At 43.9% G+C, this 23,525-nt stretch overlaps 1 protein-coding gene across 2 annotated transcripts in view; it reads right to left on the bottom strand.

Annotated features, from left to right (window-relative positions):
* LOC136775335 (LIM domain only protein 3-like) overlaps nt 1-23,525 on the bottom strand; it is a 62,832-nt gene that overhangs the window by 16,144 nt on the left and 23,163 nt on the right. For both annotated transcript variants that reach the window (XM_066730030.1, XM_066730022.1), the window contains 3 exons: nt 12,650-12,775; nt 12,366-12,503; nt 11,524-11,649 (listed from right to left, as the gene is read on the bottom strand). In XM_066730030.1, coding sequence (XP_066586127.1) covers nt 11,524-11,649; nt 12,366-12,503; nt 12,650-12,738 — 353 coding nt within the window. In that variant the 5' untranslated portion in view covers nt 12,739-12,775. The remainder of the gene's footprint in view (nt 1-11,523; nt 11,650-12,365; nt 12,504-12,649; nt 12,776-23,525) is intronic.

Genomic DNA, 23,525 nt, shown 5'->3' with positions numbered 1-23,525 from the left:
TTGACCAGAATCACTCGGGTTATTCCTGTATTTTCAGGAGCAATGTTGAGAGTCGAGCATAATCATTTGTTTGACAAAATCATGAATCTCGAATGGAATAAATTTGGAGCTACAGCAGAGAATCGATAAATGACGTGTGTATATACGCGTGAAGCTCGTTGCGTTTAAACGATTGCAGGTTAATCTTGTCGCAGTTGACAATAATGCGACGGGCTGTTTCCTTATCCATTACATCCTCCGTAGCTTCTCTTGAAGATGCTTTTATCTGGTGAAGGGCGTGAGCTTGTTTGACTTCCGGCGGTGTCTCCTCTGACCGGACGTACTTGATAAGTGAATATCCGAATATTCAGCCGGAGTTTATCCTGGCACCGGGCTTAACTGGCTTAATCCTTTCCCTGGGTTGGCTTTGCATTTAGGCGAAGTCGCGTCAACTTCCGGCCAAAGTTTCGAGAGTCAAGGACTCGGCAGGGACGCGTGCAACAAGCCTGCTGCTCCCCGATCGTGTTAAGCAACTTGATCCTTTAGAGGGAAATAAATCTCTCTCCGTCCAATAAGAGAAGCAGGGATATGAGTGACTGTATAGATGGATAGAGAGAGAGAGAGAGAGAGAGAGAGAGAGAGAGAGAAGGAGAATAAATTGAGACCAAAAAGGACAGTTATACTTTATTGTTACATAGCATAATTTGCGAGTAATCGAGCTGGACAAAAGTATTATATATATATATATATATATATATATATATAGCAAACTGGATAAGCACGTGTGGAAAAAGATGACGATGAAGGTTGGACCTCGCGGACGTTTGGCAGTATCGGGGAAGGGGGTTAATCTTTCTGCCGGCCATATTTCTCAATAAACGATAAATCAGCTATAAGACAGTATAGAAGGTATAAGGTTCCCTCTTATGGGCCGTCTTACGGTCTTCGCTTAGTGGCGCGATGTCCTCTCCTACCCTCCCCTCTCCGAGACCGGCAACCCCATTAATCTATGGTTATCTACGGCGTGTGCTGGATAAGTGCGTCGGAATGAGCCATTTCACCCCTGGGACTTTGGATTCAGCTTTCCACCCTCGAAGAGCAGTCCATCCGGACACCACTGGCCCTCGGGCATGCTTCTCCCCCTCCTCCCACTCCTTCGCTCCGACTCTTCTGATGAGCTGTGCAAAATTCCTTCCTTAACGAGATCGTAATGACGATGCTTCACGGACAAAAACCACTCTCGGCGAAGCAACTCCTTTCCTCGAGACGTCAGTCCTCCTCCCACGCGCCAGTGGTACATCATACACTCTTATCGCACATACTTTTCTCCCTCGCATTCGACTATTGCTCCCCCCCTCCCCTTTGATTCACCTCGCCGCGCACCACTGCAACGATTTCTCCATCAATTTTCATTCATGAATCATAAAAAATATTCCTCACGGAGTGAATTATGGTCGATCGTACAGATAACGGTTCTTTATTTCCATATGGTAAGAGTTTCCATTATAGATAAGGATCTCGAGGAATAAGTCGGAGGATCGTAATTCGGCATAGATCGAACTCGTGGTCGAAATTTAGCCCGCTGGATCCCAGCTGGCAGTTTTCTTCTACCCTGTGAATAATGCTCGTAGGTTATCTTTTCACCTTGAAGGATCGTAAGTAAAGCGGAATGCTCCCCTGTCTCCCTCGGCCTAACGAACCAAAGAACAACTTTACTTTGCATGCGTCCCTCGCGACCTTATCACAGGCAAACTTAAGTGGAAGAAAATGCGCCGGATCTGCGAGAAAAGTTGAAATTGATGCACTGGACGGAGGCTGGCTTTCCTCGCAGCCACGACCTTACAACCTTCTCATAATAATAAGTGTATATATATAGTATACTTGGGAAAATATACTCTTCCACCCTCTTTTTCCTCTCGACTCGATATTCGTGGACCTCGTCGAGCTGTCCATTATTTCAAGTTTAATTCGCTTATTCGTCGTATAAATAACGCGAGTATCGGGCGTAATTCATGAATCAAGTATCGCTGGAGGTCTCCGAAGTGGCGTGAGACGTGACAAGAGATATTATATCCAACTGTCTGGTTGCAGTCATCTTGAAGCCGGGTGTCTACCACAGATATTGTGTAACTCTGAAGCTAATGTGTCATGGAGAGCTCATTGTCAGATTGCGCCTTAGTTCCACTCACAGCCAACTGTCTGAAACAGTCTGCAAGATTGTTTGCAAGATTTCACAGACTAAATACCTTAATTTAATATTCCAGAACAATGAGCCGAATCTCTCGCATCGCGCAGTAGGCGTTAAAATAGGTTATATATATATATATATATAGGAAGCTCCATTGGAATATCGGTCAAGCCATCAGAGTTTCACCGCGTTTGCAACGAATTGAAAATTCGCTGTTGGGCAATGCCTGCGACATTATATAAATTGCTTTTGATTATAAGCCAAAGCGTGATCGAATTATTACCGATCGTTAATCGTTAACAAAATGACGCCATGGAAAGAAAATAAATTGAGCATGATCGATGGGATAGTTAAATCTGATTTCCGCAAACAATAAAGCCAATATTCCCTTGTAATTACGAACGATACGGAACAGAAAGATAACATTGAATTTAATGCAACCATCGGCGAACCGAGTTTATAAATATTCGTGGATGCTGTTAGTGATTCATCCAGGCGTATCGGATTTGACGCGTTGATCGAAAACGCTAGGCGTCCAAAGGGGGTGGATAGGGCTCGAAATGGATTGATATTTGCGCGGTCAGATTTATTTGATCCAGCAGCAGCAGCAACGCGTTGTAATGATATTATACGTACAGTTTTGGTAGAGAGTAGAACCGCAGCAGTGAAAGCACCGCAGGAAGTCGTCCCCGTCTCCTAGGCTACACTTTTCCACCCCCTCTCGCCCTACCACCGTCTCGATATAACATCGACCGACTCCGATTGTAAATCGACGAGGCACGATAAATTGGGATTTTATTATCGCTAATAACCATTGGATATTATTATCCAGCGATATTTACACCGAAGCCGCCCGCTCGCGCGACCCTCTTTCACCCCCGCGATATTTACTCCCGAAAAGGGGTTGCGGGCTTCGTGTTTTGGCTATTATTTATACGCGAACCGTGCATACGGTTCATCCGAGCGGGTTTACGATTGTTTATTGGCAAAAATTAACGGACAATTTGTACGGGCGCATTGTCGCTGGTAATTATTATTTTATCGACGCTTGCGTGCTAGCCTTATTATTTATTGGTGCGTGTGTGCAACCACCCCGGCCTAAAATCGCCGCCGCTCGCCCCCAAAGAATTTATTTACCGCCTCCCCGTTCCCCGTGAATTATTACAATATTTCCGCGAGGCCCGAAAGCGTTGCGTTGCGTTGCGTTGCGTTGCTGCCCGCTCATTTCGCCACTTTGCCCCGCGCTTGATAAATATTAGGGCTTTTCTTGATTGAGAAAAATCGATAAAACGGGCTTTTACCCTTCAGCTAGTCGGAACAATGCCGAAAATTTTCACGAATTTTCCATAGCTTATATGTATATAACTATATGTATACATATATATATATATATATATGTATACGTGGAGCTTCGATCCCTTTATGCGCCGAACAGGCCGCGCGCGCTCTCGGATGATTTATGAAAACCGCGACAGAAAATATATTATACGAATTAATTTTTCGTTTAGCACATCGAGCCGTATTATTGTTACGTAACATTATAGCGTACGTATTAATAAACAATTTCTCTACTTTGCTAAGAGCATTAAATTTTACACAGATATATGCATACACACACAGTTAAATACTATATTGTCGTGCTGTATAAACTTTGGCACGATTTCCCCTCCGCAAATTTATATAGACGAATCATCGATTCCCTCTATCCTGATAATGGGGCAAAAATTAGCAAGGAATCATGGGAGGAAATCATTGAATTTTTGTAACGCAGCAAAGGGGATTCAGGGTAGAAGGAAGGAGTTGCTAAAAATGTAGGAATTTGTGATTGTAAATCACTGCAAAGCCCGTTAGCAAATATCATTAGAGAGGACATGAAAACGTTGCCGCAATATGTTCGGCATATGCTAACAATGCGCTGTCGTAACTCAATGACGAGAAACGCCGTCGTTTCCGCTGTGTAATCACCGTACACGTTATACGCACCCTTCTCCCATTTTCATCAACGATCCAAGTCCGACCGAGTTTTGCTCAACTTCGATACGTATGCCAGATCCAATTCCACGGACCGATTAATCGTACCCAGCCTAGCTGAGATGATAACAGGGACAAGAAAGTAAGTGAATGAAATTTCACGCTCTCGATATACATATGCGATCCCCGATCGAGGAGAGTTTGTTCTTTGATCGAAATGAGAAATATACTTATGCGAATTTAATCCGTGGCTGCAGCGAGAGAACGTCTTTGATGGTGGTGGAAAAATGCAGAAAATCAGAAAGCTGCATGTTGATAACGAATAGCGGCGAGATGCGAGGAGTCCGATAGTTGAATAAATATGGCGCTATTTCCCCATTGTTGATTTTTTCAAATTACCTTCGCTTATGTCGCGTCACGTACGGGGGCAAAAAAATATGAAACCCGCGGGAGGCATGGCAGCGCGTTCGTTGTTTAAAAGCGTGCGCTGGATTATTGAATGAGCGATGTGTCATGAATTAAAGAGAGCGACAACTAGGCTCGGGGCCGCTCGCGGATAAAACGGAAGTGGAGCCTCTCAGTAATTAAAGCGGCGCGGTGCGCGATGAAAAATGATATATTTTTTGCATGTGCTTCGCTCTTTTTCAGTCTTCGCGGTATCTCATCAATATTTTTCCAAGTTTATTGGCTTCCGATGAGATCGTCTCTCGTCGCTGCTTTTCTCGCGGTATTGACGCAAAGATTGTGGGGTAATTTCTGTTAGGAGGGAGAGGAGTATAGGAGAATCAAAGTCTCCGCTTGCGTTTTCCGATGATATTCTGATTATGGTGCCACGTATAAATATATATACATATATATATATATATATCGAGCCGGTTACCCACGGGAAATCGCATTAGTTTCTATAACGATATTTGCCGCGGCGCGCCCATTTCGGTATCGTTTTATCGATATACTGTACATACCTATACGCACACAAGGCCCAACCGCTTGGGCTAATTTCGTATTTGCCCGATTAATTCCATGCGTTTAACGGAATTTGATGTTTCGCTAATTATTCTGTCGTGCTTTTCAACGGAACCACGATTTTTTCCTCCTCGGCGAGACTCGACAGTAAAATAAATGGCAAGCCGATAATTTCATCGAACGTTCACGAACGAGTGGCGCGTGTATAATTCGCGTTAATTCTTGCCCGAAGCTGCCAATAACTTCGAGTCCAACGTAGAAATTCGCCTAGGCTGCGAATCGAGAAATATGTATATCTAGCGAATCAGGCGCTTTACACCGAATTAATATTACGTTATACGCGTATATATAAGGTTAATATTTGCCTGGTAATGTTTAGCCATAAACAACCCCTAGTAAACTAATTGGAATGAATTTTTGCTGGATTTATTCTGTAAACGTAATTTCCTAAAAATTCTGTATTTTCGATAAAATTGTTGCAATTATTTCCGGAGCTGGAAACTCGAGAGATCCAAGTTGATATAGTTGAATTAGACGCAGGTAATTGTTTTACGGGGTAAAACAGGTTGTAGGATCGAGAGAGCGGGGGTTGATCCGGTCGTGGGCTGACAAGGGTGAAAAGCGTCGGGTGCGAGAGGTGAAAAAGAGGCGTCGTTGCAAATGGATGTTGCGATAGCCCTTAATGTCGGAATTAATTCATAGCGAGCGTCTAGGTATAAGCTCCCAGGTTTTTGAAGCGCCGTCATACAAAGTGAAGGCTTAATCTCCGGTTTTAGAGCTCTTGCTAGAGAATAGACGCATCTAAGCCTCGCGCGGCTTAAACGGGCCTTTAAACTCTGCGTTACACGCCATATCACTCCGACACGTAGCAATTATTGCTAAATTCGAATAACGACTTTCCTCAATCTTCCTCTCGTAATACCTCCAAAAGTCTTTGATCAAGAAGGATAAAAACTTCAGGAGGCTCCAAAAAAATCCTGCACCGATAGAACTCTTTGTTCTAGACACCGAAAAATTATATACTTTGATTTCCTCGCGATTTGAGAGAGAGAGAGAAACATCCAGGACTAAATCAAGGATTAGAGATCGAGTAGTAGGGTAGGTCTGGAAAGGTTTGCGTTACCCATTATACACCCACTTCGTTTGCACGGCTGTTGGAGTTGGGGTGGGTTAAGGGAGCAGTGGGGGTCGTAATGGGTGGTGGCGTTGGAGCGGCTGGCGTGTGTATGCATTTATGTGCAACGTTGCCGATGATTTATGTATACCACTAATTACCAACATGCACTGCACTGTTTTATCCGGCGATCATAGTTTTATTAGGGCAACCTGTGCATTGCGGTATTGTCAGCACAGCGCCAAAAGCACGCACAACCGGTATACGAACTTCCTACACCGATCGACCAATATAGGCCTGACGGGGCCCAACCATCAACTATATATATATATATACATATAGTAGCCAATGTAATAAAAAATTCAACTATTATGTCCACTAACAGCCAGTCGATTAAATATTGAGCCCCTTGAATCGTTTATTCGGTTAAACCATACGGCTAAAAAAGAGCGTTCCAATATTTAACACTGGCTAACTCAATATTTATTTTTTCACCTGTAACCGACTTGATCGATTATTCCCTACGGCCCGCGGATACGCTAAAAATGGAAGTTTCCGCCATTCAGTTTTTTGTCGACAAAAAATTCAACCGAATTCATTATAACGTACTCGGCCCGATTAAATCAATTTATCTTGCAAATTCCGTCAGTCGAAGATATACTTTCCTGTTATGCTTCATCAGTGATGTATGAAAAACGACGATGGTATAGTTCCCTTCATAAGAATAAATCGCTCTGGTGAGGCTAATTATTCTCCTCGAGTATAAATACATACAGTAATAAGTATATTGCGCGTATACAACTGCAGGGCTTGCGTTGAAGTATAGAAAAGGAGATTGTTGGATGCAGGAAAACCGATCCGGGTTCGATGGAGGTGAGCGATCTGGTGAAAAGCAAATATGCGCGAGCAAAAGGAATATATTCACTTCCGGTGGTGCACGGTACAGGGCGCGTATCGCGTTCAAGCGCCGCTGCATTCGAACAGTGAGGTTTCAGTTGCATTTTCAATGGTGATAATCCAACGTGCCGGAGGCCTCATTGCACGAGCCAAAACTGCTTTGTCACCGGATAGCCTAGACTCGCATTGCCGACTCCGGTAGCGATAGACCACCCTCTCCCCTCCATCCCTCTTGTTTTCCACCTCCCCCTCTCCCTTCGCATCCCTTTGCTGCTCTCTCCGATCTCCACCGTTTCAACCCCATCCAGCAAAGTCCTCCCCCTCCCCTCTATCTATCTTTATATACACATACACATATGCGTCACTGTCCCACACATATACCCCGAACATCAATCCGTGCGCGGAGTCTCGGTAAACGCGTATATGCCTGTGTGTTTTTGAATGCGTGCAGTGGACGGGGGTGTGAGTTGCTTGCACGTTTCACGCGATACCCGCTCTCTCGCGTTAATAGGCGTTTCGCCGATTATAAATGAAATGCACCAGGCGGCATCGGATTGCATTGCCCGGTACGACAGGTAATTCTCAGGTGCCGTGAGCGATGACTGTCGTCACGGGAAGCCCATCCGATCCCATTGACAGATGACTGTGCGATAATAATGGCCGAATTAACCAGCAGCGCGTAATTATCATCATTTCACGCTTCGAATTTGCTATATATATATATATATGTTACGTTTCTATATGTATAATGCTATTGTGTTGATTGGAGGCCGAGAATAAGGAGTGTAAAAAATACGTCGATAATATATACATGTATATTCGTAGAAATTTCTGCAAAACTCCTGGCCGGATTGATGGAGTGTGGTTCGCGTGCTGGAGGACGTGTCAACGATAGGTCAATGCATAGTTGTAAATATCTTCGCACCTGTACTCTTCCCCCGTGCTATCTGTGTTAGATAAAACGAAACAATTGGCGGGAATCTCGAGTCGACGGGGCTGCAAGGGGGTGTAGGTAAGGCGAACCACCCTCGTGGGGGTTGTAGCTAAATTGGCGGCAGTATATTACCGGTTAGACTCCCGCATTTAATTTGAATATAATCGTGAAAGGAGATCTTGGCAGCTCGAGGGTACTCCGCGAGTTGGGACTGCGTGACGGTGACCGGAAGTGGTCCCGGGACACCGGAAACAAAATGGCCGCCCCTCCGTTTCCTTCCTACTCATAGGACTCCAGTCTGCAGCAGGGGTCAAGTGTTAATTCAAATTCGCTCTCAGCATTGTCTCACGAATTAACTCCTTGCGCGACGCTTCATCCTCGCAACATTTACGTATATATGTATATATATATATAGAAAAGATTTTTGTTTTCTCTTCCTTTTCAAGAGAATTCTATAAACCGTGGTTTTTTTACCTTTGGGAAAATCGAAGCATCGTGGTGTTGGGAAAAGGATTCTCGATCGGATGAACGAGGAATGAATATTTAGGAAGAAAAAGCAATTTCCATAAACGGTTGTAGTTGTTAAACGTTAATGGGTTGTAGTTTACCGTCACGAAGCTTATGCTAGAGAATCTGTTGGCAGGTATAAGGGTGAGTTTCATGATTTTCGACTAATTACCGCGCTGGGCAATGATTCGCGTGGGAATACAGCAGGGCACCTTGTTCGATAAGCTCGGTGGAACAATAATAATTAAGCCGACTGACTCGTAGTGCCAAAATACGCTATAAGCACGAACAATATGAGCCGTCGCGCTGGGTACTGGCTCGTTCAACAATTGACTCTGTTGAATTTCGTTCGAGCGAACTTCTCTGTAGACAATAGCGCGAGCCTCGAATCTTCTCGACTTGGTATCGCAACTCAAGGAAAGCTTAGCATCCCAGAGCTGCCAGACCGCAAACTCCAGCGAATTACCAACTTTCACCCTCGTACCAACAAGGTATAGCTCAATTTTGCTAACTCTCAAAATCCACCGTTAAATATCTCCATTCATAACTAAATATTACCTAATACACTATATGTATACATATTGTCTTCTAAACTGGCAGACAATTCTCTCCCTCCCCCGACAAATACATATATCGCTATATATAGCGATATATTTCCAATTGGATTCGATGGAACACGAGTGACCAGATTTGTTTTTTCATTTCATTAAACTGGCTTTTTCTTTAATAAATCCCCCGCAAATCAACGGTAGAGATGTACGAAGCGCGTGGTCGGCTTTAAATGCGAATAAAGCGTGATGTATTTTTGTGGATAAAATCATGGAGTATCGGGGTGGTAGTTTTCGAGTCTGCTCTGGAGGTTAATTTCTTACTCTTTTGACAAGAAACGAGTGAGTATTACGTAGGATTATGTGGGAAAATTTATAGAGTGGTAAATAAAAGCCGGAGGTTTGAAAATAATTGGGAGTATAAAAGTCTTCAAGTTCACGGCTGCGGGTTGATCGATTATTAGAGCGAGCTTTGGCGAACATAGCTGTTAATGGATAAACGGAGGTCCTTTATCGGGAAATAAATCTGAGGGTTGTGTTTTGCCGCGAGTGGAGGTGGGGTGGGGGTCAACTAGAGTTTACGGGGCACGGCTTGCTTCGGGAGCGTATGATTAAACAACTCAGGTGTTTTATGCTCGGCTCGTGGAGATCGCGTGACTCAACGGCCACATCCGTTTCCGGCTTTGCCTACGGTCAACCGCTTCGACCCCCAACCAATTCTTCGTCTTAAGGACTGCACGTTACCATCGACCACGAAAGAAAGTATACTTTGAACACATATCTTTAAGCCGTAATCGGCTTTACTCCCTCACAAGCACCCTTAATTTTTACTTCTTTCTTTCCTTATCCTGCCAAACAGATTTCTCTCATACCTTTCTCTACAACTGGCACGTTTCTGTTTAATTAAGAAACTTTAAATCAACTCCCCAAGAGTGTAACTATTTTACAGTTTTTTACATGCTGCACACTGGAAAACGCTGAATTTTTATCTCAAACATATTTGACTAGAATGATTTATCGCGTCTTGCTTCATATATGTTCTTAGACAGATCAAATCAGGAAATTCATTTCGAGGGGAACACGAAGACTTTGTTGTTGGATTTATTGCACTTGGTTTTGTGCTTCCAGGGGGAATTTTAGGGAATTAAGACGCGTCAGTTTGAGTCGCATCGACGACCATTGCCAACGAGAATCGCTCTCTGTATATTATAGTGGGAAAGGTCAGTGAAATGTCGTAGTCTGACATTATTAGATCGAAATGCCATTGACTCTCTCGTCACGCCCTTGCACTCCTTCCATCAAGATGACGTAACGAACAAGTACTCCTAGTCGGAAATAAAATACATTTCACCTTTCTTTTTTCGTAATTTTTTCATTTTCGCAAATTTTTCTCGAATTTTCTCGAAGGCTTCGAGACAGTAACGGATTCCGCTATTATTGCTAGAATTGGTGAGTTTTCCGAGAAATTAGCCGGCGTGATTTGCATCTGACGTGCACCCGAGGCAGCCACACGTCGTTCGCATAGTTCCGAGCTCTCCGACTTTCCTTTTGCCAGATGTCTCGGAATCCTTCCTTCAGTTTTCCCGTCAATTATGCTCGTCGCTCGAGAGGGAATTCCACAGCCTCATCCCCCCCCCCCCCCCCACCTCAGTTTCTCATATTTGTACGAGCTAATCCACGAGTCCCCCGCAATTCTCCACGTTTATGCATATTCAAGAACTGCATCAATATATTCCAGGAAAAATCAGTCTTGTGGAAAACCATCGGAAAAGTTGGAAAATCTTTCGTTTGTCCCATATATCGAGTCTTTGATTAATTTGACAGAGAAACCAATAAAAGAATTATACTCGTCATTCTCTTTGTCTATCGTATATATATATATATATATAATAGTAATAAGTAATCGAGGCCTTGGCGGAGTTTTGGTTAATAGGCAAGTTATTCTCAGCAGTGCAGGGCGGCATTATCTACATGGAGCAGATGCCGGGACGCTGTTTCGACTTTAGTCTCGTCTAGAAGGAGCCTCGGCTTAACTCGGTTGTTGTGAATAAGTAAGCGAAGTGTTGCGAAGTGTTGTAGAAGTTAGGCGAGCCTCCGGGCCTCCCCCTGCGGGGATAGGGTGGCTCGAATTAAATTGTTATACGGATGAGCTGCCACGAGGAATACTGGAACAGCCAACTCCGAATCTCGCCGCCGGGTGTGAATGTTTAATTACCGGCTTTCATTATTGTTAATAAAATAATAGCCGAGCGCGCTCATCCACGCGAGCCAAATGATTTTCGAGGATCAGTCTTGCGAATGAATATTTCCGTTGCTTCGGCCGCTTTAATCGCACGCGGCGTATATTCTCCGTCTTTCGTCCTATCTCTTTATATATATATATAATAGAAACTAGCAAGCAATTATTTAGAACTCTTACCTGTGATTGCACTGTTGACAGGCGAAACACTCCAGGTGGTAAACATTCGTCCTTGCTCTCATCACCATTTCGAAAGCTGGTATTGTCTTGTTGCAAGCCGCGCACAGTCCTGTGCTCCCGAATAGTCTGCGAGCGTGAAATTCGACGAATTAATCGATTATATCGTCCTATCAATGAAAAGAATCGTTTTAACAGGACCAACAGCCTGTACTAACGGCGCAATAAAATTTTCTTGGAATTTATATTAACGTCGTCTATAAGGGATGATTTATTTTTGCCAATAACCATATTTCGTCAATACATTTTCGATGGGAATCTTGGGTGGTGCTCGAGTGTCACGTAGTGTGAGAGTCAATAAGCTTACGGGCAACGCGAATATGTCGTCTTCAAATATTGGCCCATTAATAAAGGCCACAGAGTTTCGATAGCCGCGCGAGCGCCTGGCGTAAAACGGCACCTGCGCGCTTTCCCTCGGGACCCCGTAATCTCAACACGGTTTATTTGCTCCCGCTTGTTTATACGAGATGTGGATTTATTCAATAAGGAAAACTCATCTGTAAAATTCGATTTGTGCCCTCGTACCCCTCCCCCCTTCCCTCACTTTTATCTTTTTCTTCTTCTCTCTGCTTCGGATCTCTATACTATATATACATATACGCGCATTCACCCTCCTCGGAAGGTGCGCGCACACGGCGAGTATACCAAGCTGTTACGGGAAAACGCGGCTTGCCTTAATTGTACTCGAGATTCCTGGACTATTCGATCAACGATTCTCTCTCTCTCTCTCTCTCTCTCTCTCTCTATATATATATATATATATATATATATATATATGAAATTACCTTAAATAATCCCTCTTGCAGAGGATGAGGTTTGCCTTAGTGTAGAGCGTAGAGCCCACTTCACCCAGTCTACAGTCGCAACATCCACACTTCAAGCAATCCTCGTGCCAATACATGTCTAACGCTTTTAGCAAGTACCTGCAAAAATACACGATGGTTTTGTTAATTTATGTCAAAGCCACCTCAGTATTCAATCACATATGCATGGGTATTACAGTCATGATTTTCCACTTTAGTATATAATTCATTTATAGTTTTAAATTAAGAGTCGTATATATTTTTACCTTTCCGTTATAACTTTACCGCATCCTGCGCACTCCTGCTGAGCAGACCCATTTTTACTAGGTTCATTTTTGCTCACGTCCATAGTCATTTTTTCACGCCACTTTGTTTATCTCAAATATGAAAATCTGCAACAAAGAATGATCCTGATTAGTGTATTTATTCATGATATTTTAGTCGCTTTGGTCGACGAAAGGATATAGGATTTTTATTGGACAATGAGCGATCATCGAATCGAGTGAGTTATCACGGCGTGGCTTTAACAAGTTTCACCAGCAGCTGGCACTAGGACGTCGAGTTGTCTATGAGTAATTAGAGTTACGGCTTGAGAATTTAACCGCGTGGTTAGTGCCATCTGTGTCCGAGTGGGGGTGGTGGTCTTTCCATCCCTTTAATCCTTTCTCTCTCTCTCTCTCTACCTCCCCCTGCACCCCACTCATTCGATGTGGTCAGAGTTTAGAATCGAATTAGTTTGACCGACCCCTACCACCACTTATTTCCCATTTAAGCATCGCCATTCCTGAAACAACTACGGTTTCTCAGGCAACGGCTGTTCTCTTCGCGATGAGCATTAATTGTTCCTATAAGCAAACAGCCTTCTAGCTGGAGTCACGTGTTACCACACCCCTAGTTATATATACTCTCTTTTAAAACCTTGACGAATTTACTACTGGGATGGACATTTTTCTAGCATCTTGTGTTTTTTGCAATTTTATCAGAGCTCATCCCTATATCCCCTTTGTATTTACGAGTACCGGTGGGTTCTATGAGTAAAGTTTGTGCGGTTTCAATATATTCTACCCCTTAGTCTGGACAATATCACGAGGATGTTAATATCATCCGTGCGGTTGGGACATTGCGGCAAATATTAATCTGTGCCCTTTGAACGGTTAATTATTAAGGATTGAACAATTTAAAGACCAGTGGATCAAGGATAGGAATGAGTTTAGCCTGCGGCGTCCTTTTTTTTATACCGTTTCTGTGTTTAAACGATATATACATATATAGTAGTCGGAGCATTCGTTACAATAGCAGTAGTATATAGCTAATTAATCCAGTCGTATCGATTACACGATTTACCCCTATTACGATGATAAATTAGATATTTGGTAAATAATAATTGGGCATATACATATCAATATAAATATAGCTAGCTAACCAAGCAACGCTGGCAAAAGATATCATGTAACTGTTATATTAAATTTTAGAGAAGTATTGAACAACACCTTTTTTTACAATACATTAATTAACGATATCAGAAATCGTTCGCCACATCGCAAATTTTTCAGATTTAATTGCCTTTGCGGAAAATATGTTAATGAAAAAATTCTTTCGCGTTTATTATAGAGGCAAGCATTGTGCTATTATCGCGGTAAAACTGTGTAAAATAAACTGGAAAGAAAGTTGAGGGTATTTTTGTGAGAGTACGAATGAGGTTCCGGAGAATTCGACCATGGAGATTCCTGCGGGATTCGACCTAAATTCTCAGGACGACCTCGAAAACCTTGACCAACCCCCGGGGCTCAGTCGATTTTCGCTTTGTTCCGGGGAATTTGCGTGGACGCGCACCCTCCCGGCTTCTCGCAGCTGGAAAAACTGGCAAATTGTTGCGGCACCCTCAAAGCTCTCTGTTCCAGTCGGAGTCTCTCGCCGGAAGTTCCACTCCCTTTACCGGTGAGCAACTCTCAAAACTACCCGCTTTAACTATCAGCGAAACCGCATCAGCTTCTGCAGTTAATTCACTGGAATGCAACGATCGGTGCAGCCTATACCTTTATTAGGATCAATTATCGGACAATAAATAAAAAGTAAAGTCAAGTGGAGAAAAGAATGGAGTGTATTTAACGAATTAATTTCCACGGACTACAGGGACCAATTTTAATCGATCACCGGTGTAATTGATAAAATTGGACGTTCGTGACGAAGGGGGTAGATTTTTTTGAATTGCCAGGCAAAGCAGTGAATTACACGGGGCGAGTGGAAACGGTTCGCTGGTCCGTTACGTAGGAGAGTCCATATAACGAGAAGCGAAGCAAAGCTCCCTTCGAAAGTGGCTCGCATCGCTGGCGACTCGTTCATCAGGTAGTGATTGGATCATCTATGGATTCTGATCCTCAAAGCGACGATAATTCGATTACCTGCTACACGCTAGTCGACCGCTAACCTGTCCTGCTGCTCTCAAGCCATATCCCTCACTGCATCCCTCCCATCGTCTCCTTTGTCAATTCCCTTCGCGATTAATCCACGCAATCCCTAATAGAAAGAAACACTCGTTCACTTTGCTCCGCAATCTGCGCTTTAGTCACTCGATCTCGCTCACCAATCTCGATTTCTGATTTTCCTGTGTATATACATACATATACTACGACGTTCTCTCCTCTTATCTTACCCCTGTACGACTGATTTTCCCCCTTATCACTCCACCAAACCGCATAATCAATTTGATGAAAAACGATGAAAACTTTGGTACCTTTGGAGCTAGTCTCGAGAAGGCGAATTTCTTTAGTCGAGGGGTGCGATACTGGAACTGTAGCAATTATCGACGCAGCTGGGCAGTCTCGATGCAGCTCTCAAGGCTCCGCCCTCGCTGCATCCGCACACCCCCAGGTTTCCACCCCCAAGATCTCTCTCGCTGCGAAACTTTAAGTTCTACCCCTTTTTTCTATATAAATATAGCTCCAGTGTACTCCCTATCCTGGCTGGCCAATTTTCCATTTTACTACTTCGAGAAGTCTTCCGTTCCGAGTTATGTACATAAATTAATTACAGCGAGTAATTTTCGCCCGAGTCAAACTGAAATCTGACATTTCACGCGGCGGCGACACAATGACGTGGAAAGGCGCGCAGGTGTAATTTTTCATAAGAGAGAGAGAGGGCGAGAGAACGGTTGGTAAATTTGGGGAAAAACGAGGGAGCTCATTGTTCGCGGTTATCGCGTGTCGTTTCTTACGTCAGGAAACATTTTCGGAAAAGCTCTGTGCGGTATAGGGCCGCGGCGGCCGCTTTTGTCTTTAATAATGCTTCTGTGGCGCCGTTATCTCTTACTTTTAGAACGAGTCCGGGCATCCGGAGAGTCGGTCCATTAATTAAGCGCGAGCCGCATTAAACCCAGCATTAATATACTCCGTTGGCTGTTTTGTTTTATCCCGCAGGAAGGACGTAACCACCCAGGAGGCTAAGGGTGGCTCCTGCCTCAGAAGAGGGAGAGAGGCTAGGTGAGGGGAATTATTCCGACATGGTGCTGCCCGCTCTAATCCTCCCTAGCCTGCTCCATATCCCCGAGGACTGTTTAAATTCTGTAAATCGTACCTGTTAGCCCCCAAATTCCCCTACCCAACCTCACCCTCCACCCTCTTCTCAGACGCTAGCCACTTTCCGGGAATTAAGAAGATAAGACCGTTAACGACCTTATCCGCAGATTTGCCTCTTTCAGCCGGTCTGATATCGATTGCTCTCTTATATATACATATATATATATATAGCTTATATACTGGTGAAATTCTTCCTTTTACTTCTCATAATGAGGAAATGATCGAGGAGAATCTCGACGAATAATCGTGAAAAAGCTGTTTCAGAAGATCGCAAACGTTTTCGCTTTCCACTCGTTGTATCGAGCTGAAATTATAATCGTTGCTTGGATAAATACTTGAAGCAATCGACTTACGATTAGTCGGCTAACATGCAGTATAGTAGTGTGGCATATATATGGTAACGATGTAATTTAACGGGCGAAAAGAATATTTCCCACGGAATAAATCTCGCGTAACAGCGCCAGTGAAATCCTCGTTTAGCCGGCATTCAACCCTTGCTAATGGGGGTAATTTAAGGGATGTTTTAAGCACCCTGGGGCCACACGTGAGCCGCACAAAAAGTTCACGTATTACGACTGTGTGCTCGCCGTAATCACGCATTAGCATTCCGAACGGTCGTAGGCAACCGAAACGTTGGAATCGCCGCCTAAACTTTCCCTACGCGAAAAAGAAGAACAATGCGGGACACTCTCGAACGCTCCAGGTTTTCCAAATGGCAAAAAACTGCGTTACGTTACCCGTACGCGATATATAAGGGATGCTTAGTTATTTCGAATGAAAAAAATTCATGCCTCCCAGCTTGTACTCGAAAGACTCGAGATATACGCCGATATTCCACGAGCTGGAGCGAACCACCGATGGAAATGTGAAACTTTTAATGATATCCAGATTACCGAAAATAACGATAACCAACTATAATTAGGCGAGTTATAATGTTGAAGAACAACTACGCTATTATGCCAGAGATTATCCGGTAAAAAGGAAACACTTGAAATTGGTCCAAGGGTTAATGTTCTTTGGTATATGGTATATATATATATATATATATATATAGATATAATATATTCAAGACTATAATGGCAAAATAACAGAAGCTGCGATACTATCGTTTTTAGTACACAGGGTTAATGAAATTCTAGTCAGGTTGAAGAATTCTTTCGTCAGGTGGTCTTGGCCACTTTTTCTTGTAGCTCGTTTTATCTCTTCTTTCTCGAGTATTCCACAGAATTTCCAGCCATGGTTCCTCTCTCTCTCTCTCTCTCGTGTGGCTGCAGTGTCGTTGGGACTGGAGTGGGGGATGATGAGTTAGTAGGTGAGCGGGGGTCGTAAGGGGACGGTGTGCAGTCAGATTACGTTAAGCAATGCTCGTACGTGCCCGCCTGGAAGTTCCACCCCTCACGGACTCCGCCAAACCCCCCGGCAAAATGTATTTATTGTTGTTTGTCCAGCGTTCCGTATACGAGCGGCAGCCAGGGGTGGACCGGTGTATGGTGGGGGTTGAAAAAAATCGCTCGTGGCATCCGCGACGATGCCAAGCATAAATTTAAGCGGTCGCACCTCGCCGACCCTTGGACCATTCCGTTTTTTGCCTCTTTTTGTTTACCCAGCTCAACCCATCCGCGTAAATACAGCAGAGCTACCCTCCTAAATCAATCTTTTCTTCATTCGCGAGAAAAGAATCTCTCCAGTTTTTTATATATATCTACAAAAATGCTCCAACTCTCTCTCTCTCTCTCTCTTCCTGTATCAAACTTTTACAAAGCCTCCGGTTAAATAAAATTAAAATATATGAGCAAGATATCATCAAGATTGATGTATTTCGTTAACGTCGAGACAAATTTGACCTTGAGTCCTGTTGGATTAAACGGTCGAGCAGCTTCGTCGTGTTCTAGCTTCCAAGTTTATCCGTCGCGTCGTTAAATCCTACTTATCACGGCTGTCTTTATCATTCGCCACTCGATCTGGTCAGCCCGTATCGGTACACCATTAGAATCGACGACAAAGGGGCTGAACAATACTTTGGGAAGTTTTATCTTGCGGGATTAATGGAGGGATTAAAGTATTTGCGGTGGGATGCGGGCTGATTGGGCTAAATCGTGGAGGGGATTAGAGCTTGATTGGCTAATTTGTAAGTGTCCCGAGCAGACCGACACAAAGTTATCAATCGATCGCCCCCTCGTACGCTCGCGTACCCCTCTAGAAATCATTCTCGATCTCGATCCTAATCGGATCAACATATATATATATATATCGACGCGACTACCGGGATATTATGCCCGTCGATTCCGACTAATTAGTCGGCTTTGCAATGGTATAAATTGCAGCTAGAAAACTATACCGGACTAATTCCACTGGCCGGATCGTTTCATCCCTTAAGAGAGGCACATCTAGAGCGGTCAAGGCAAGTTAATGTGCGGGTAACGTAGGTGGCTGACCGCTGGACTGATTTACATCACACCCCTTTACCGGAACCGGAGGTGGATGGAGGGAGGTTGTGGTCAACTGAGGGATGTAGCGTGCGATCGGGCTGCACCGGTTCTCATTAAACACGCAGCAAGGGGCAAAGCCTGAAGGAACTAGCCTTAAAAACCATCCCCGAAAATATAATCCCCCGGCAAATCTTCGAGTGCTATATGTATATACCGATGCGAATACATAATATTTCTCCTGATTAAAGACTTTTCGAGCCTCGATACATCGCTCCCACAAAATTTCCCCCGAGTCTTCTCTCTCATAAATTCCAAAAGGTTGATTTTCCAAGCGGTGAAAAGGCCGAGGAGTCTGATTTGAAAGCACAAATATTTTCTTAGGACGGTCGGAGCTTCAATATGCGAATAGCTGCGGTGTACAGATGATGCCGAGCAATTAATAAACATTCTTGAGGCATCCTGCCTTACTCGTCTTATCCTTCTTCACTTACCACCGAAGGCGAACGGTCCGTTTGTTTCGCCCTACCTGGTCGGAATGCTAATTAAATCATGATTAAAATCGGCAGCCCCAACGCGGAACAACAACAGTTGTGCACTTCTATCCAGTCTGGGATGCGCTAGGAACTTGCTCCCTTATCCACCCAACCACCGCCATTTTTCGCATTCCGAGGGTCAAATCAATTTAGCAATCTTCAAATACGATCAGTCGCCGTTGGAGAAATTCGATTGGATCCGAAGGAGTTTTTCGCCTAACGCAGTGATCCTCTGGTCGAGTCGCAGAAGCACCGCGTGTTATCAGCTATCTTGTCGTGAAACATTAATAATAAAAGTTTTACGTTCATTGTCCATGCGAAGCGAGGGTAGTCGAGGGGGAGGAGGAGGATGAGGAGGAGGCGCTGGGGGAGGGGGGGGGGAAGGGGGGGGAGGACTGCAGCAGACGCGCACGTTTTGTCTTCATCATGAATGCTCTCCCTTATCTTCCGCGAGCCCATCACCGTCGCTGCCGTTTTGTCCTCGCGCTGAGCTGTCTGCGAATTGTAAGGAGACAGGAAGCGCTCTCAGCGTCTGGACGCGTCCAGCCAACAAAATATTTCGAAACGTCGATCAACTGCGAAACAAGGGTCGAGAGCCCACCGTGTTATCGTAACTTTACTGGGACGTCGCTGGTCGTCCTCTAAGAAATCCCCTACGCTCGCGTTAAACAACATTCCACAATTTCTCTCATTACCAATTGGACACTTTCGCTGAAATTCTGCTGAATATTGCGTTTATTTATCTACCAGGCTATGCATTGATTAGTTTTCTATATATATATATATATACATGGTAAATGAAGTTTCGCTGGAATTAAGACGGTTAGCCTCGCCCCGTCGCGGCGCACGGTTATAAGACGAAGGTCCGGACACTCGGGGCATATTCTCGGTCGTTGCACGGACGTGAGTTAGGACCGCCCCAGGGACGGTAGCCGGTAACGTAAATAAGGTAGAAGCGGTTTGCGTCGTGGCCAGGGTATTACTCACTTCTACGAACGCCGTACCACCCCCCCGGGGCCAAAACCTCCAACTTCAGATACGACCGGTCAAGCTAAGAGCGATCGCTCAAAGCTGACCACTGACTTCCAACTTCCTACTAAATATATCCTAGACTGATTCGAGTGGATCCCCAGCATTTTGCAAACACCCTAAGAGGGATGATCTGGTCACTCCCTGTAAACCAAACCCTTCGATCTAATTCGCAAGTTTTTTAGAAAATTGTCAGCTTGAAACTTGGTGCTTTTTATCGATGACTATAAATTCTCGAGATGTTTTATAAGTGGTTGAACGCGTTGAGAGGTGTACGTATTGGGGGGATTGGAAGGGCAAGGACAGGTGTCCTTTCAGAAGAGTCGAGGAGTCTCCTTATATCGACTGGACGAAGAGTGCAACTCGTCGAATTATTTCTATCCAAAGGGGACGCTTAATACGAGTGGTGCTCGATTACACCGGTGACAGGGTACGTCAGGGTGCTGCCGTACCTTCTGATATATCGCTGCAGCAGACGCGAGAAGTGCCTCGCCTCGAGTGGATGCTGTGCTCAGAAACAAACACAGAGACTTTTCCTGACTCGACCGCGCTGAGAGGTCCAATCTTATTCGATTTGCAAGGTGTGTCGAGTTTATAGCTCATACCGAATAATTAGAAATTCATATACAGTGAAGATTTTGTAACAGCATTAAAATTCTTATAGAATTTTGTATAGATTCTATTATAATTTTATTCGGGATTGCATATTAATTCTTACCTCGAAAATCTTGATTTATAAATAAAATTTTAATGTATATATTTGAAATCTAGCTATTCGTAAAATCATTCACTTAGCTTGAATTTATCGATTTGGCATAAGTTATATCCCGCCGCACACTGCGTACTTGTTGATTTTTCTGGAAATTCTTCTATTTTACGTCCTTTTCTCTCTATAAACATGTTATATGAAATATATATCGTATATCGTATTATTTCGTTTATAGAGATTCTTCTACTATTCAGTTGCATCTGTTTTAGAGCTTATCGCATTCGTGAAATTTCGTATAACGGTGAGATATGCGTGGAAGGGATATAAGGTAGGGCGAGCGTGAGAGTCTGCAGGGTAGCCGATAGCACGAAATGACCACTGCTGAGAACATATAGCTGGCCCGTAGAACCGATAATCATGCATAGTATAGGTTTACGCAGGACAAAGTAGAAAGGGACTTGCCTGGTCAGCCTTTGCTTAGGACCGTAATGACAAAGATCCCAGTGTAGTGTCGGTATTATACTTGATGAGATACAGCGGAGACAGCATCCGAACATTCTAATGGTAATTAAGGGAAAATAAAAGAATCTATAAGCCACTTTATACGATCTTCTCACGCGGTCCTAAAAGCGGCATCAATAATTCATCGATTCGTACGGCACGGTGCTGCGGTACTATTTCGGAAAATGCTCGACCTGATCCCGGCCAACTTGAGTCTCCGGCGACTATAAATGACTCCGCATATAGGGGGCTTTAGTTTTTCGATATCCATGCAGAGGAAAAAAGAAGGTCAACCGAGTTATTGTTTTCGTGATGAATGTACATAAAATAATGAAAGTTGGAAAGTACAGGGCGAACTGCGAGAGAAAAAAATATATCGCGTGTAATAGGAGCGACAGCGCCATAGGGGCTCGGCACACTTCACGTGTGCCACTCGTAAAATTATTGTCACCGTGGTCACTCGGCCCGTTCTGCCTTGACGCGAGTCACGGTCGGACAAAATCTCCCCGAGCGTCGGGCACTTCGGATTTATCGCAAGTTTAACATTACACACAAGTTGGAAACGGTGCGGGGGTTTCTGCCGGATATTTATACGGTTTGAATGCACGTACGAGGATCACTCTAATGGTTTTATTATACTGATACTCGCGGGATTTTCATCGTGGCGTTCGCACCCGCTCGCGATTCGCGTAATTCCACCGAAACTCACGAATCCTCACCGCTAGGAGTATAGCTTTTTCACTCGCAAAAATTCCTCAAAGATAAACTCCATGGAATATCTCCTGAGCCCCGCACAGCAACGTCAGAAAGAACGATCATATATATGCTGAATAATGATTCAATAAGATTATCGGATCGTTTCTCGCCAATTCAAGTCTTTTTTTACCATGATATGTATTTTCAGCAAACTATAAAAAAATGAAGTATCTTCCATGCAATATTAATATCACGATACATCTTATATAGAATACATAAAAATTTTCATATCATAATAAATGGCATTGTTATTATGTGGAGGTTGAAATAAATGATTGAATGGCATTTTATGGTCATTGGTGAAATTTCAAGTTCTGACAGAGTTTGGATGGCCGGTATAGGGAGGAGGTGTCGGGGGGCGGTTTTTGATGCATCTTTTCTATCGAGCAGGTCGATTTATCATACCGAGCCTTCCATAGGAATATTGAATACGACAAGATAATCTCTCGACACCCTTCCTTAGCCCCACCCCGAATGCGCCGTCGTTTTGCGGTGGCGCTGGTAACGGTCGTGCTTAATGTACCGCAAGGACCGATAAGCTGCTATACTGTTGCGATGTAACCTCCAGTTTTTGCCTCACAAAACGCCCCAGTCCACCCTTCTTCGATAATACAGCCCAGCCACTGCTAGATGACAGCCGGTAATCTGTCAACACGATCTTAAGAACCGTTCAGGATTACCTGGGGATACACCAGCGCTATATTCCGCACCTCCTTCTCGCGCATTAATCTGCAACAGCTTATAATCTTCTTGGATGGGAGGGAAAAAATTACAGAAATATATCGCGCGCGTTAAAATTAGAAGGTTAATTATATTGGTACTATAGCGAGGATCGAGAACTCGCGGCTTAATCATGGCACAGCATCAAAAGCTTTCCTGCCAGTTATGTTAATCCGACCTTATATTAATAAGGATTCGGGAGAGGAGAGTGGAGATCCTTGTACGAGACTATGGCCTAACCCTTCGTTAAGGACTGCAGGATCTAGGCTGGGCCCTTTTGCGATTCTCAGCGCGAGCAGAACCCTTTCTCAGGCGCAAAGTAAGCGAGATTTCTCGCATAATCGTTTCAAGCTGGGCACATATATATATATATATATATACTAGAAGACCTTGACGCCTGGGAAAAGCAGCAGGCTAACCGGGATTACCAACGAGATGCTGGCGATTAATTAAGACTGACAGCTTCATGCTCCCGTACGCGCACTGATACGGGCCAACGTCGCAAAAATATCCGCAGACTGCGAAAACCTCCCATCACGTACAGCCGCGCCTTTTTCACGAACAGATACCCGTGCTCCTCTTTTTACACCGGTTCCCCCGACGATGCATGATTCAAACGAACTATCCAGGTCTGTTAAAAACTTTCGCCCAAACTTTCTAAACAAGCCTCGAGGGTTTAGCCTACTATAGAATTTTGAATATTTCTTTTCCTTTGTCTCCTTTATCTTACTTAAGATAGTTGTCACTCAGAGATATCTACTGTATACTATAGATATTTTTTAAAATTGGAGCAACTAGAATTCTGTCTTATAATTTAATAATTAAAACCTTAATCTGTCAAATAATGTATAATCGTTAAAATATACCGAAGAAAATTTCATCGTTTCCAT

This window comes from Prorops nasuta, unplaced genomic scaffold, assembly GCF_024137725.1.
Source record: "Prorops nasuta isolate Cenicafe-Biocafe unplaced genomic scaffold, Cenicafe_Pnas_1.2 PNAS00002, whole genome shotgun sequence".
In the NCBI taxonomy this organism is placed as follows: Eukaryota; Metazoa; Arthropoda; class Insecta; order Hymenoptera; family Bethylidae; genus Prorops; species Prorops nasuta.
Note: the sequence above shows the minus strand (reverse complement) of the source record. Positions and strands in the feature narration are given on the sequence as shown.